Source organism: Embiotoca jacksoni, unplaced genomic scaffold (assembly GCF_022577435.1).
Source record: "Embiotoca jacksoni isolate LCO1_2020_lvr unplaced genomic scaffold, fEmbJac1.0.p SCAF_11, whole genome shotgun sequence".
Classification (NCBI taxonomy): Eukaryota; Metazoa; Chordata; class Actinopteri; family Embiotocidae; genus Embiotoca; species Embiotoca jacksoni.
Window position 1 is genome coordinate 9,954,163 of NW_027185241.1, and position 13,506 is coordinate 9,967,668.

At 39.7% G+C, this 13,506-nt stretch overlaps 2 protein-coding genes across 2 annotated transcripts; both read right to left on the bottom strand.

The window, feature by feature from the left end:
* Positions 1 to 2,016: 2,016 nt before the first annotated feature.
* LOC138194390 (urokinase plasminogen activator surface receptor-like) lies at positions 2,017 to 4,750 on the bottom strand. The gene is made up of 5 exons (XM_069143084.1): positions 3,935 to 4,750; positions 3,510 to 3,623; positions 3,275 to 3,421; positions 2,737 to 2,847; positions 2,017 to 2,608 (listed from the first exon to the last, which is right to left on the bottom strand). The coding sequence occupies exons 1-5, from the start codon at positions 3,978 to 3,980 to the stop codon at positions 2,406 to 2,408; spliced, it is 621 nt and encodes a 206-aa protein (XP_068999185.1). The 5' UTR covers positions 3,981 to 4,750; the 3' UTR covers positions 2,017 to 2,405.
* An 83-nt stretch (positions 4,751 to 4,833) lies between these two features.
* smg9 (SMG9 nonsense mediated mRNA decay factor) lies at positions 4,834 to 13,125 on the bottom strand. The gene is made up of 13 exons (XM_069143060.1): positions 12,713 to 13,125; positions 12,552 to 12,626; positions 11,319 to 11,553; positions 11,094 to 11,191; positions 10,866 to 10,978; positions 9,212 to 9,323; positions 8,928 to 9,023; positions 8,691 to 8,776; positions 7,312 to 7,418; positions 7,116 to 7,223; positions 6,114 to 6,239; positions 5,876 to 6,020; positions 4,834 to 5,380 (listed from the first exon to the last, which is right to left on the bottom strand). The coding sequence occupies exons 1-13, from the start codon at positions 12,857 to 12,859 to the stop codon at positions 5,302 to 5,304; spliced, it is 1,527 nt and encodes a 508-aa protein (XP_068999161.1). The 5' UTR covers positions 12,860 to 13,125; the 3' UTR covers positions 4,834 to 5,301.
* Positions 13,126 to 13,506: the final 381 nt, after the last annotated feature.

Below are 13,506 nucleotides of genomic sequence, written 5' to 3' on the forward strand. Positions count from 1 at the left end.
TCTTCATTTAAAATGTATTATCTTCATTTAAACTTTATCTTCATTTAAAATGTATTATCTTCATTTCAACTTTATTATCTTCATTTAAAAAGTATTATCTTCATTTAAAATGTATTATCTTCATTTAAACTTTATTATCTTCATTTAAACTGTATTATCTCCATTTAAACTTTATTTCAGTGACAAAAGATTGAAATGATAGAAGACTTCAAGAGCAGAGGTTTCGTTCAATGATTTATCTGAAGTGGTGTAAACAAGAAGGAAAAGTTGTGAGGATGTGAGGAGTCTTTGGTGATCAGACAGCATTTTAAGGTGGTAGTGATGCCATGAACTGTACAGGAACATCCCTCCAATGGAGCAGAGCCACTGGTGGTGGTGGTGGAGCAGGGGTGAAGACTGATGCTGAAGACTTGCATGGATCAGCAGGACTACTGATGAGTTCAGTAGAAGCACCCACAGACCAAATTGGGATTAAATAACAGCAGCCAAATAATTGGCTCAAAGACAGAAGTTGTGGCAAAAACTGACTGGTTGAACAAAGAGAGGACTGTCCTGAGTCAGCTGATGTGATTTGTTAGGGGGAGGAAGAGAGAATGTAAATAAATTGTATTTACATGATGATGTGTAAATTATTCATGACGATTATTCGCATCACTGATATCAGGTGCAAACCACTGACTTGAATCCATTAATGGAAAACAGTCTGGGCCGGCTTGCTTGGCCGCAACTCGATCCCAGATAAGCGGAAGATGATGGATGGATAAAGATAACAAGAACAAAACGTTATATAGGAGATTATCAGCAAAGAAGTCCATACTGTGGGAAAAACCAAAAAGCGGAAAAAAAAAAAATAAAAAACGGCTTAATAATAAAACGTCGGCAATAAAACAGGAGGGACGGTAAGATGCTTCTAACAAACACTGAGCAGCAGGTCCAGCTCTTTCTGTGATGGACAGGTGAATTAGTCTCACTCAGTGCCTCGCAAGTGCTCGGGAAGCTTATGTAACTGAATTCTGCGGGACGCCCGGGACAGCACACCTGAATATCTGGACTGGGTGGGATATTCTATCAGCGACACGCTGGAATGACTCAGAGGCAGGACTGCTGAGTAAAAAAGTTTTTTAATTGCTGGCATTACGTGGCTCCTCCTTGTTGCTGGCTCACCATTCAGTTAAGGAACGTCATCGCTGGACAAACATGTCTGAATATGCTTTTCCCTCTGACATCTCAAATGTTTAAACGGGTGTAAAACCACGTTCTCTGCATATTCTTTGGTTTCTCTGCGTCTCCTTCTCACCACAATAAGAGCAGCCGTCTCTCCAGATATGCGCAACTGATTAATACGTTCCCTTCAGTCGTACTACTATCCACACGCAATCACTTCTCCTGTTTCTACTTTCAGGTTTAGTAAATATCGTTGTGGGTGTTAAATTGTTCTATTTGCATGTTCCCTCCCAGTATTTTGCACATTCGAGTAGAAACACCCAAATTTACATATGCATGTAAAATGGACAACGTGTGTTAAATTGCACATTTGAAAGACGCAATCCTCACTTACATCATTAGTAAATCAGCTTGGACATTTTTTTGCGGATGATGTGAAGTTTGCACGTGATTTTACACACGCAAACCTATAGCAAATCAGGGCCTATGTATTTTATGTGACTGGAGTCATCACTGTGACTCTGAATCAGACCTGGACCTCCATGACCTTCTATCACAGTGTCTGACATACAGCTCAAAACATGAAATGTCCCATTTTTCTGCTGTTAGTCATCCTGGTTCATGAGATATTAACTGGCATTAAGGGAAACATTTATTTAAATAGATTAAGGGGGCTTTGTCATTTGTTGACAAGCAGAGTGCCCATTAATAATCATATGAAGGTAATGATTTATCCAGAACATGCTCCAACACTGCCATTCAAAGTGCCAAATGACAAAATATCAGAAGTACACTTTGTATTTTGAATTTTTAAGTGAGACTGAGACAGACAACACAGAAATACATTGGCCACATTTTTATTTATTTATTTTCCTTTATATTAATACCATCCAAACATTGCTTTGATATTTCCAATTGTTAAACAGTTGGTTTCTAATGACATTTATAGCACAAATTGTGCCTCTGTGTATCATTTACTTCTTACTTCTTTTACTTTAGAAAAACACAAAAATATCTGTTATTCACAAATCTATGCAAGAAAGGTGCTATTATACTCTCGATAACATGTAAAAAAAAAAAAACAAGCAGTTTAGAAACTGTAGGGGACAGGAGACAAAAATAAAATTATATTTTGTCTTTTGCTTAGTAAACTTTTTACATTCTCGCACATCAGCTGGAAATATAAGGACAGGGGTGTGAGCGCTGTGAGGCATGCAGTGACGCTGATGCCTCCATCAGCTCTAAGAGAACAATACCAAAGAGATCAGCGGAGCCACCATGAGCAGAAGTCCAGCACTCCTGCTGTTGGCGCTGTTACAGAAGGCACCCTGGCAGCAGCTCACGTCTACTCCAATGGCTCCTGTTATCTCTGCAGTTGCCGTCTTTGAGCAGAACAGCCCGGAGGCGCAGCCCTTCATTGTCACCTTTTCCGCTCCGACTGTCACTGAGAGAATGAAAGTAATGTGAGTGTGCGAGCTTCACGTTTTTAATACTGTAGTCACAAAACATTCCTCTGAGCTGAGGAAGTATGTGGAGCATGGGGGCAGACACTTTGTACTGCAGGCCTGTTACCGGTTGTTGAGACGCAGTAGTCCTCATTCCCCTCGCAGTTCAGGGTTGCGGTGCATGTTTGTCCGTCACAGGTGAAGCACTTTTTGCCATTTGGAGATGTCTTGATGGCTTCTGTGAAATAGAACCCAATAAAAATCAACAAATATTGAAAATGCAAAGAATTAAGTCCATAATTTGTTTGTTTCATCATACTTATGATAGCCTACTAATTAATAGTTCAATATTTTTGAAATAAGCCTAGGTGTTGTTTTAACCTTATTTGATAATGAGAAGCTGTGCAGTCAGTAAAATCAGACTTGTTTAATTCTAAATGAGGATTTTTTTTTTTATTATTTTTTTTTATAACTGAAACAAGATAAATGTTGTTTTTTAGCCAGCAGTCACTTTGAAAGCAGTTCTGAGATTTTCACAATTTTATGTTTTTCCTTACAACAAAATGCCAGTTTCTTCAAAAATGTCTCTGAGTGGTGCAAAAAGAAAAAGAAGAAAAAAAAAGTAAAAAACACATCTAAATGACAATAGACCTGATGTACATTACCCGGGGCAGGTTGACTGTTGCAGAAGTCAGTGGCGCAACATTTGCTGGTAATTGTGGTTTTAGAGACTCCAAAGTTTAAGGAGCCCACCAAACAATGTTCAGGCAAAGCACACGATTTACTGCGGATGTCAGTCACTTTTGAACCACCTGCAACCAAAGATTAGCCATTGTAAACTGGGCCAGTGCCAAGCTGAAAAAAAAAACCCAACACAACATAGCCTACTATATGCCATACCTGCATAGGACATGAAGCGGAGTGCACTGCACTGCTGACCATCTGAACACACTGTTTTATCAGTGCAGGTGCCAGAGCTTCCAGGTAGACACTCATAACATTGCAGGGAGTAGGCTGATAAAACACAATGATAAAAATGAGTTGAATACATTAACTTTTCTTGTCTACAAAGTATGAAAAAAAAATATTTCTACGCATTTATTCATTAGTAAATTAATAAGGCCTCAGAAATGAGTTTAAAACAACACTATAAAAGGAGACTGATTCATCTCTGCACAAGCCGCAGCAGAGGAACAAAGAGTAAAGGCAATAAAACCTGCCGCAAATTCCCTTTTAAGATGTACACAAACCCCTGTTGGGCTGAAATAACCCAAAGCATTTGATAAATCAAAGTTAAAAAAACAGATGACAGAATAAAAACTTGCCTTTCGGGACAAGCAAAATGCAGAGAATCCAGGTGAGGAGATACATTTTGTGATGGCAGGAAACAACTAAGGTTTTGTTTCAATATCTTAGGCTTAAGTAGTTTTTCTGAGAAAGGGGTTGTCCTCATTTTCAGGCCACTCCTTTGTCCCTCTTTTCATACTGCATTGAGGTGTTTTGAATTTCTGTTTGAATGTAGTTTGAATATACAAATTTTCACTATAATTTTATCAATACATGTAGTTTCCAAACTGGAAAAGGTGGTGGACTATACACCTAAATTGTAAATTAAGTTTCTATTTTGTTCACTTTTCTGTAAACTTCTTTTATTAAATGCCTATTTTTTTTTATTATTATTATTATGGAATAATTTTTACTAGTACAGTGAGGCTGCAGCTAACAATTTTTTCTTCATCAAGGACCGGGAGAAATCCACACTTTGAATTTTCAGCACATTACACATGGTTCAATAACAGACAGGAAGGTTAAAATACCCTTTTCCCTGCTTGTGTATTATTGCACCATAATGTGATAAATGTCTGACAGACTGAAAGCTTAAAATAAAGTGTGCAAATAATATCTAACTTCTCATGAAGTGTTTTCTCTATCAGAAACCAAGTGAGTACCACTTAGGTTTCATTTCTTGGAAAACAAAAGCTACAGCCCACAAACATGTTTTGCCTTTGTGGGCAGCAGAAGAAACCGCCTTTCACTTGGTGCCAGCAGCTCTTTAGTTTACTTTGTTTTGCAACTTTACACGACACTGTTTCCCACTTTTGAGTTTTGCTGTAACATAAGAATTTCCCTCTGAGGGATTAATAAAGTATATATCTATCTATCTATTACAAGCCTGAGTCAATTTGTTACGGTATACCAGGAGACACTTACACCACACATAAAATCTTTTCACTAGACTTTTGTTTTATTTCTGAGTAAATGACAATTACCTTTCTCTTTAAAAAAAAATATAATAATAACATTTTCATCTCAGAAAACATGTGCACCATTAGTACAACAAAACTGCAGTCACACGGTCAATAATGGCTTGACATGTTTAGACGTGAAGAGAGACAGTTTTCTCCAACATATCTGCACAGGGTGCAGCCGTGTGAACCCTACATCTCATGAGGGCAGGGATAGGCACCTCTCAAACATGGAGCACCAGGAGTCTGGATAATTCCGCTTTATTTCAATCTCCCACTCATGTAGCAGGTTGAAATAAACCATAAACCTTTGACTCCGGCTTCACTCGCCCCTCCTGTTGGGTGCGAACGACGGCCTTCACTTTCAGACACACTTCTCTCTTAATGCGACTTCCATTATAAAAGGTTGCGGTGCTATTGCTAATAACTGCAGTTCCACTCAGGTGTTAGCAGAGCAGGCGGCTGTATTCGGAGAGGGCTGAGGACTTCTTCACTCCATCCCAGATACGAGCTGCGTAGTGAAACCTGTAAAAACAACAAAGACAGGAAGACAGGAAATGTGAGTGGAGAGGGAGAAGGGGGTGAAAAGCTCCAACGTTACCCGCTAACGTCTCAGAGGAGACTAAATTGAACACTTAAATTAAATACTGTTTTTTTTTTTACAAATGAATGGTTATTTAACAAAAGTTTGAATGTTAACCTCTGCTGTATTGTTAATACATAAAACCTTCTCCAAATCGTGTTCAGCTTATTTGCAACAACTTTATTACAGGGAGCACTCTGCTTTACATACAATCTTAACAACAAGCAAGCAAATGAGGAGATTTCCTTTCTGATACAGCAGATCCGTCTTATAAAGCCTCAACAACCACGTAACATTTCTGCTGTCATGTTTGGTTGCTCTACAAAACCCTTCACCTCCTGGTTCATTCCTCCACCACTAGTTTTTGACCAGTGGTTTCTGAATAACTTTAGAATGATTCTAAATGAAAAATGCACAAATGAGTCTGTAATGTTTACCAGTTTTTCTCAGTGAGAATGGTGTGCGACAGCTGACAGCGGGGCATGGCCAGTATTTGGCTGCGGAGTTTTGAAACCATGGTGGAGAAGGAAGGGTGTCCTCTGTACCCGGGGAGCAGTGAGAAGAGAGGGTACGTTCCTGAACCTAAACGTTGCACAAAGATTCGTTTACGTCTCACAAAATGTACAAGAGGACAATTTGGTTTTGTCTTTCAAGAAGAAAGAAATTCTTTTCAACCTGTTTTAGTCAGATTATCCTCTCCCTCACTCTCCTGCACAGGAAGCAGGAACATATTGACCTCGGTTGCCAGATAGTCCTGCCCCAGGCCTGGGAAGACATTACAGTCTACCATGGACAGTGTACCTGAAAAAAAACCACATATAGGAATGAGTGAAGGCGTGGCCTGATTGAAAAAGACATTTGGACTGTTGTTGTTGTTAAAAAGACGACTAAACCAAATACAAACAACGGCTAAACTAAAAGCTTTTGGTTTGGTTACAGACTGCTTGTCTGTATTAACTGGTCATAAAATCCGATTTTGATCACACAAGCACAGACAAACACAATGTGATTAAGCTAATAGCACATATGTGTCTTTACCAAACACAACCAATAAACATCCTTAGTGAAAAGCAAGGGGCAGAAATGACCTCAAACAAACGCTTCTGTTAGCTGCAGATCAAACCTGCGCGACGTTTACGAAGAATTTTCTGATTATCAAACACTGAGTAACGCCTTTCAGTTTTATGCTAATCAATGAGTCTTGAGTTTAAGTCTTCTAAGATCTGTTTTTGTGGCACGGCATGGTTTACATCAGCTGATGCTTCTTTTGAATCGCAAACTCAAAATGTTGAAATTTTCTTTTACAGGTTAATGTAGCTCTAACTCAGCCAGTCATGTTTCATTGACTGGACTCCAGGTTTGTTAACTTCTGACACCAATTAGTATTGACTGATGTCATTCAATAACTTTTTTTAAGCCAACACTGAGAATGTTTGAATAGTGCCTATAATATGGACAAGAACAATACAATGATTTGCGTTTCACTAGTTCAAATATATTGCGCTTATTCATAATTCTAATTTAGATTTTACAATATTTAAAGACAAATTTATACAGAAATGCAGAAAACTTAAAAGGGTTCACTTTTTCTAAAGTCAGTTTTAGATATTAAAAATAATCAGCTTCCGAAATCTGAATACATCCACATGTGAAAAGAATATTATAATAGCTTTGCACCTTTGTATTTGAGATGAGAATGGGCCATTAATTTGTCCACCACCATATGCATGTTCTTCAGATTTCTCGGACAGAAATCGTCCCGTCTGGCCTTATTCTGGAGGAACACTTAAAGAGAGAGAAATTAAGAGTGTTAGATACTATTATACCCGATTCGGTGCGTGAGATTGAGTGTGTTTCTGCATAAAACAGCCACCTATGTGAGGATAGTACTCTGCTCCATCGTCATTCCCCGACGAGCCAGTGCTGTCATGGCTTGCAGACGGAGTGGAAGGTTTCAGCATCTCAGCAGTTTGAAGAAACCTACCCAAAAACATGACAACATAATCCAACTTCAACTGTTCAATCACGCAATAGCCACAAGCATTGGGTAATTCACTACTTTTCTGTCCAATGAAATTCATATGCCTTTGAGATTCCATTTGTCACTCAAATTGTGAAGTTCATATTATCAATGAATATTTATGCATTACATTTGAAACAGGTGCAAAATAAAAGTATTTTTAGTTGGGGTCTCAGACTTTTGGACCCTGCTTTATGAGTGTGTCATGATATATAACATATTTATTGTCCACAAACACTTCATTTATAAAACACATTGCCTGGTTTTGGTTGAGACAGCAAGTAAAAACCAGATCAATCAAAAAGAAAATCACATTTAATTCTAATACTGCCATAAATGAGTTCTGCTCACTGATTTGCAGCTCTGCCCACCACAGTCCAGTAAAACCAGAGAAAATAAAGGGTGAATACTGTGTAGTACCATGGTATAAACAGTATAAACAGTAAATCTACAGGGGCTGACCAATTATATAGTTCCACTGTATGTCATCAAACTGCCCTACCAACCACTTCTCTTTTTTATCGACTGAATCCATGTGAGTTTTCGAATGACAACAACAGGAATGATCTCAATGGAAAGAAGCCATATTAATCTGGTCAAATATTAATCTTTGAATTTATGCCAGCATAAAATGTCCAAATGTGTCTGCATTGGAAGTGTAATTTTCTTGTACTTTCCAGATTATTCATCAGGTAGCAAAGGGTAGGTTTACATTTTTCAACCCTGTCTTACAATATTACACACATACATGCCTTTTACGTAAACTGAAACCATTATTGGTAGCTGCAATTGTTCCTCCAGTCTGCGCTGGCCACAAAGAAATTCCTTTCCTTCAAACACGAGGAAAGTGTCGCACCATGAGGCTGGCGCTCCAACGATCATATGAAACGCAGTTAACGATACCAAAATTCCTGAACAGACAATGGTAGAGTGGATGATGGATGAACGAATGTCAGTTGGACGGGCACATAGCCAGACATTTCCAACAGGTCTGGCTTTGCCTGCATTTTCTGTTTACAAGACCAACTGAAAGAATAATATTACTGAGCATATGAGAAAATCGAGGCAAATATCCTCTCAAGATACAAGGTGGAATGCTCAGCATTCCTTTGGGACAGGGGGACTTTTTGAGTTGCAGTCAGAGCCTTCCTGAGAACCACTTTCTCCTTTTGTCCTGTTAGCCTGGGCAGTAAGAAAGTGCACATATCCATCCCAGATAAACAGGTACCTACCTGTAAAGGTTTAAATCTGTGAACCAATCTTGAACCACAATTACGACATGGCACACTGTAAACAGGAAGGCGGCAATCTGCAGGGACTGTTGACGGATCACACAGACAGTACAATGTGCTTACATGTTAAGGTGTACAGAAGAATTGAAAAGATCATTAAACACAGAACCACAGGTCCGTAGAGGTTTTGCACCAGCTCTCAGATTACATATTGCCCTCTGCTGGCCTGCCACATACCTGCATTTCAACATATGTGTGAGGGAGGTTGTACTCTGGAGGCAACTTGCGATCGTTGTTGATAAGGTGGTCCAGAATAGATGGGCTGAGGATTGGCTGAAACAAAAAAGGCATTTAAACACAACCTGATGCTTCAGCGCAGATCACCTCTCACCCAGACAGTTTTACTGTCAATCTGCAGATTTTCTAAATTTCCAAGTGACATTTCAGACAATTCATGACTTGAATTCAGATGGCAAAATGAAAATACTACAGCAAAAGGAAAGTGAAACTGTCATGTTTACCTGTGTATCCAAGAAAATGACTCTCTCCTGTGTGATGAAGAAATCAATGCCTGTGCTTTGGTTTCCTCCTCTCTCCTTGATTTCTTGGGTCTGGGCTCTGAATACATGACTCCTGTTCAAACAAATACACAAGCTTACACGAAAAAAGAGACACAGTATGTCTCCAATCACTTCCGGTGAGCCTGTCGCTCACTGAAAATAAAAGTCATAGATGACCTGAGACCCCAAAACCGGGGAATTATTACATCAAGTAAACTGACTGACGCAAAGGAAGATGATGTATTACAACTGCAAGTGCAACTAACAAATGCATAACTGGGGTGTAAATGAGCATTCTAGTTCGTAGCTGAGTTCAAATATTCTCTCAACCAATAGTATTTAATTATATGGATATTTAGTGCGTAGGCATTGTACAGTGTCATAACCTGAGCTGGTTTTAAATGTTACTCTGTTAGAAAACCAAATAATGTATGATTAACTGTAACGTTTCGCTCTATGGAAGCATTATATCGCCCCTGTGTGTTCACAAAGAGTAACTTACTTTTATAAACAGTGTTAAAATACAACATTTCAATGGGAAGGATAAATATATACATATAGAAATGTACTATTGATCTGTGTTATGAGTTTGTGTTATTTCAAATTTGAATAGATCAGCATTAACTGCATGTGAACCGGGAAGTACATGCAAGAAAACCCTCAACTATCATGCAACTGAGGGAACTTTGTATGTGAGTGTGGTCAAAAACATTTTGCAAGCCAACGTCAGACAGAGGTGGACAATTATGGAAAAAAATCCTGCTAAAAGGGTGTACTTTTTTCAGCCAGACATTTTTCACCCGCAGAAAAATATGAATAAATGAATAAATGATTGAAAAGGCTAATTTTCCTTGTGGTAATGTTCAAGTACATCTTTATTGATAGGCTCTGTTCTATAGAGCATCAAATGTTTGCTTGTCAAAATATGCTGAAAAGAAAAAAACAATTTCCATGAGATGTACTTAGTTTTTCAGACTGTCTATAGCACTGACAAAAAGTCAATATGATAATATTCCTCTATTTTTCTATTATTATTTATATGACTGGTGTAACAGTGCTGTGGGTCAATCTGTAGTGCAGGCTGGTGTAGTAATGTAGCAACACAACTGTTAGTCTACTCTTCCGAAACCTTTTATTGGCAGATTTATTTTTTTTCCAAAACTTTAATGTCAGTTCTTCTAAGGTTTGGTCCTAACTGACCTCATACACTAAACTGGGATCAGAAACACGGTGTTACTGTCTCAGTTCCTCTTTTGGCATTTGTCACAATGACAGAAAATAAAATAACACTTAACACAGTACAGAAGAATGCATTGTTCATTAGCGCATTCCTAATAACTCATATTTCAGGACTACAATGTAGATAATGATGAGTTACTGGAGAACTGACGGGGGGGGGATTATTGCATTAAATGATGTTTAGTTCATAATTATCTGTAAATCCATCATACTCTCCACTTTCAGAAGTAGTTTAAACACTGAGAGTAACTTCTCATTCATTACTGATTACCCTCCAGTAGTTGATACATCATCCTGACCTACTGTTTATGCGCCCACTCAAGTTAAGTGAAGCATCAATCTGAGCAGTTTACAAACTTCATGTAACTCCTAGTACCTTTGATCTTCCTCTGGAGTGTTGGCCGATAACAGCGACATGATCGTCGATTTCCCGCTTCCCTGCAGGCCAATGACTCCCACCACCAACATGTCTGTCTGGTCCCTCAAATACTGCAACACACCACAACAAAGCACAACTTTCTTTGAGCGGAAACCGGGAACTACACGGAACACGTCATTATATCTTATGACCTGCATCAACTAAGCTCATTAAGCATGAACTCACCTCCATGGCACTGTCGCACCAATTCATCTGATCGTCCACGAGCTTGATGCTGTGCTTCATCTTCTCCGGAGGAAGGAGTTTGGACTGACCGACCATGGCTGAAAGTCGTACGGAAAGATTCAAGATTTGATGTTCTTGTGTCTACAAATATAATTTGGCCTTAATAATAATAAAACAACAAATAATAATAATGAATGCATTTTTGTAAAACCTATAATGACTCACGGTCCACAGCGCTGCTCGATGCAGAAGCACCCATTCCTCTGTTCTGGATCTGGTATACGGGCTGTGTGGGTCGCTGCCCTTCCCGCTCCATCTTGGAGGGTCCGGGACCAGACGCCTGAGCTGCTGCTTCTGGAGGAGTCAATGGCTTCCCTGCATCATCTCTGGCTTTCATTAGCATGATGGGCTTCTCCAGGACGGGAGCTCCGCTGACGGGTGCATTCTGTGATGGCTTAGCCTTGAAAAGGATCCGAAAACAGTGCGGCTCAGTACATTACATGAGCTCAGGGGTAGACAGGCTTCACAGATAAAAACTGTAATGATCATGTTTTAACTATAGCTTGTTTGTTGAGACACGTAGGGTTCAAAATACGGGAGGATTTTTGAACAGGTGAGGGTGGCGGGTTGTATCGTACTGTGTTTGCATTCTACCTATTTTGTCAATCCTTTACATCTTGTTGCTTCTCTCCTACTCTCTGCGGGTACAGCTGAATTCCTAATAAACCTGTTTTCATTTGCATATTTTTTATTATTTTTTTTATTTCTGAAGCCTGACAGTGAGACCAGAATGAAACAGGGACTAAAACAGTCACTTTCACGCTGCAGCGCCGCAATTCTAAAATCCAGATTTTACAAGCAAATGTTGTCTAAAAAAAAAAAAAAAAAAAATCACGACCACTCATAATTTGAAGACAACAGCTGTGCTGTGATTTTGGCGATATTTCCATGTAAAATTATCTATTAAAGAGAAAGTTATAAGCAGCGGAGTATCTTTCTGCACGCAGAGCAGCTCGACACATGCCGTTTGCATCAGGTTGTTGGTTGCCATGTTGCCATTTAAGTTGAGATTGAAACGCAGAGTGTGAATCGCGCCTTTATATTGTTTCACAGAAGATCTGGCAATTTTGCGTAACGTCAGTATATGATGATAAACTTTGAGGGCAATGCAAACAACAAAATGGTAGGGTGCTGAAAGACGGCCTGAATACATGCTGGCAGGTATGATTGTGGATATATTTCTAAATTCTGGGATGAGTTATGTAAAATGTCGACATCATCTCGGACAATGTCTGTATTGAATGATGAATGATGTAAATGCAACTCCTCCTAAGCTTTGCTCATAAATTCAACGCTACGATTATCTAATGTACTCATATTTCATTTAATCTGACACTTCTGACCAGTAACACACAGACTCATCAAAAAGAGCTTCATGTCCGAGACGAGCTGACTCACTCTTTCTCCGGGGGGTTTTGCCAGAATGATGGGGGTCTTCTGAATGAGAGGTCCTGGTGGATCCTCGCTCCCGTCCTGATCACAAAATGTCAAAATTTACTCGAGTCATGAGTTTGATATACAACAAGCAGTCAAAACAACCCGGGCTCCGTCTGCATTACCCTTCGTTCTCTCGGCTGGTATTCCCGATCCCGACTGGGACCGGACAGATTTTGCCCCGGAGGTCCGACATCTCTGTCTCCCCGGCGTCGCCTCCTCCTGCGGCTCTGCCCGTACATGCCGGGCTGACTGTGGCCGGACTCCGACATGTCGCGATTTTGCAGCGGATTTACAGCTGATGTCGACGGGGAAGCTCAGCAAACGATCCGAGATCCGAGTCCGACGAGAGGCGAACTAAATGCGACTTCCGCTGAAATATCTTTGCAACTGCGGCCGGCTGGCAGTCCTGTAACTGTTAATGTCGTTGGACGTTTACATCTTTGAGTTAGCCTCAGTTGCTTCCGTGATGGTTCAACACCGACCAACTCGTCTGTGGACGTAAACAACGGAGGCTAAAGCGTTTTACATGGGGGCACTCGTTTCGTAACTCGGCGCTCACCGGTATTGTACCGCGGAGCGGTTGCACTTTATCAACGCGGTAGATTAAACTCCACCCGCTTAAAACTGTCTTTGCTACGAAACGAATGCATCTCGTACGTCTGGTAAATGCAGTCGTAATGAAACATCGTGATGATGTTAATAGTTCCCATACGTTTAGGACCTGGTTCTAGTCATTTATCTTTATCACAGAGTTATTATGAATAATTATCACATCGTAAGTTTCTTAAAGGCAGGGTTCAAATATTTTGTACATACAGAACAAGCTTTATTTTATTTAAGTGAAGAGTGAACTTAAGAAAGGGGATATTGATAATGCCGGACCACCCGTGACATTTATTTAGCCGGAAATGAATTT

Bases quoted from the DNA above. Each gene is read 5' to 3' on its own strand.
- LOC138194390 (XM_069143084.1), bottom strand. From the start codon at position 3,980: ATGTATCTCCTCACCTGGATTCTCTGCATTTTGCTTGTCCCGAAAG. The intron at 3,422-3,509 runs GTATGGCATATA...CTTTGGTTGCAG, and splicing joins CCGCTTCATGTCCTATGCAG to GTGGTTCAAAAGTGACTGAC. The intron at 2,848-3,274 runs GTAATGTACATC...TCTATTTCACAG, and splicing joins CAACAGTCAACCTGCCCCGG to AAGCCATCAAGACATCTCCA.
- smg9 (XM_069143060.1), bottom strand. From the start codon at position 12,859: ATGTCGGAGTCCGGCCACAGTCAGCCCGGCATGTACGGGCAGAGCCGC. The intron at 9,324-10,865 runs GTACTAGGAGTT...TTGTTTGAACAG, and splicing joins ACTCCAGAGGAAGATCAAAG to GAGTCATGTATTCAGAGCCC. The intron at 7,224-7,311 runs GTGGCTGTTTTA...TCTCTCTTTAAG, and splicing joins AGAGTACTATCCTCACATAG to TGTTCCTCCAGAATAAGGCC.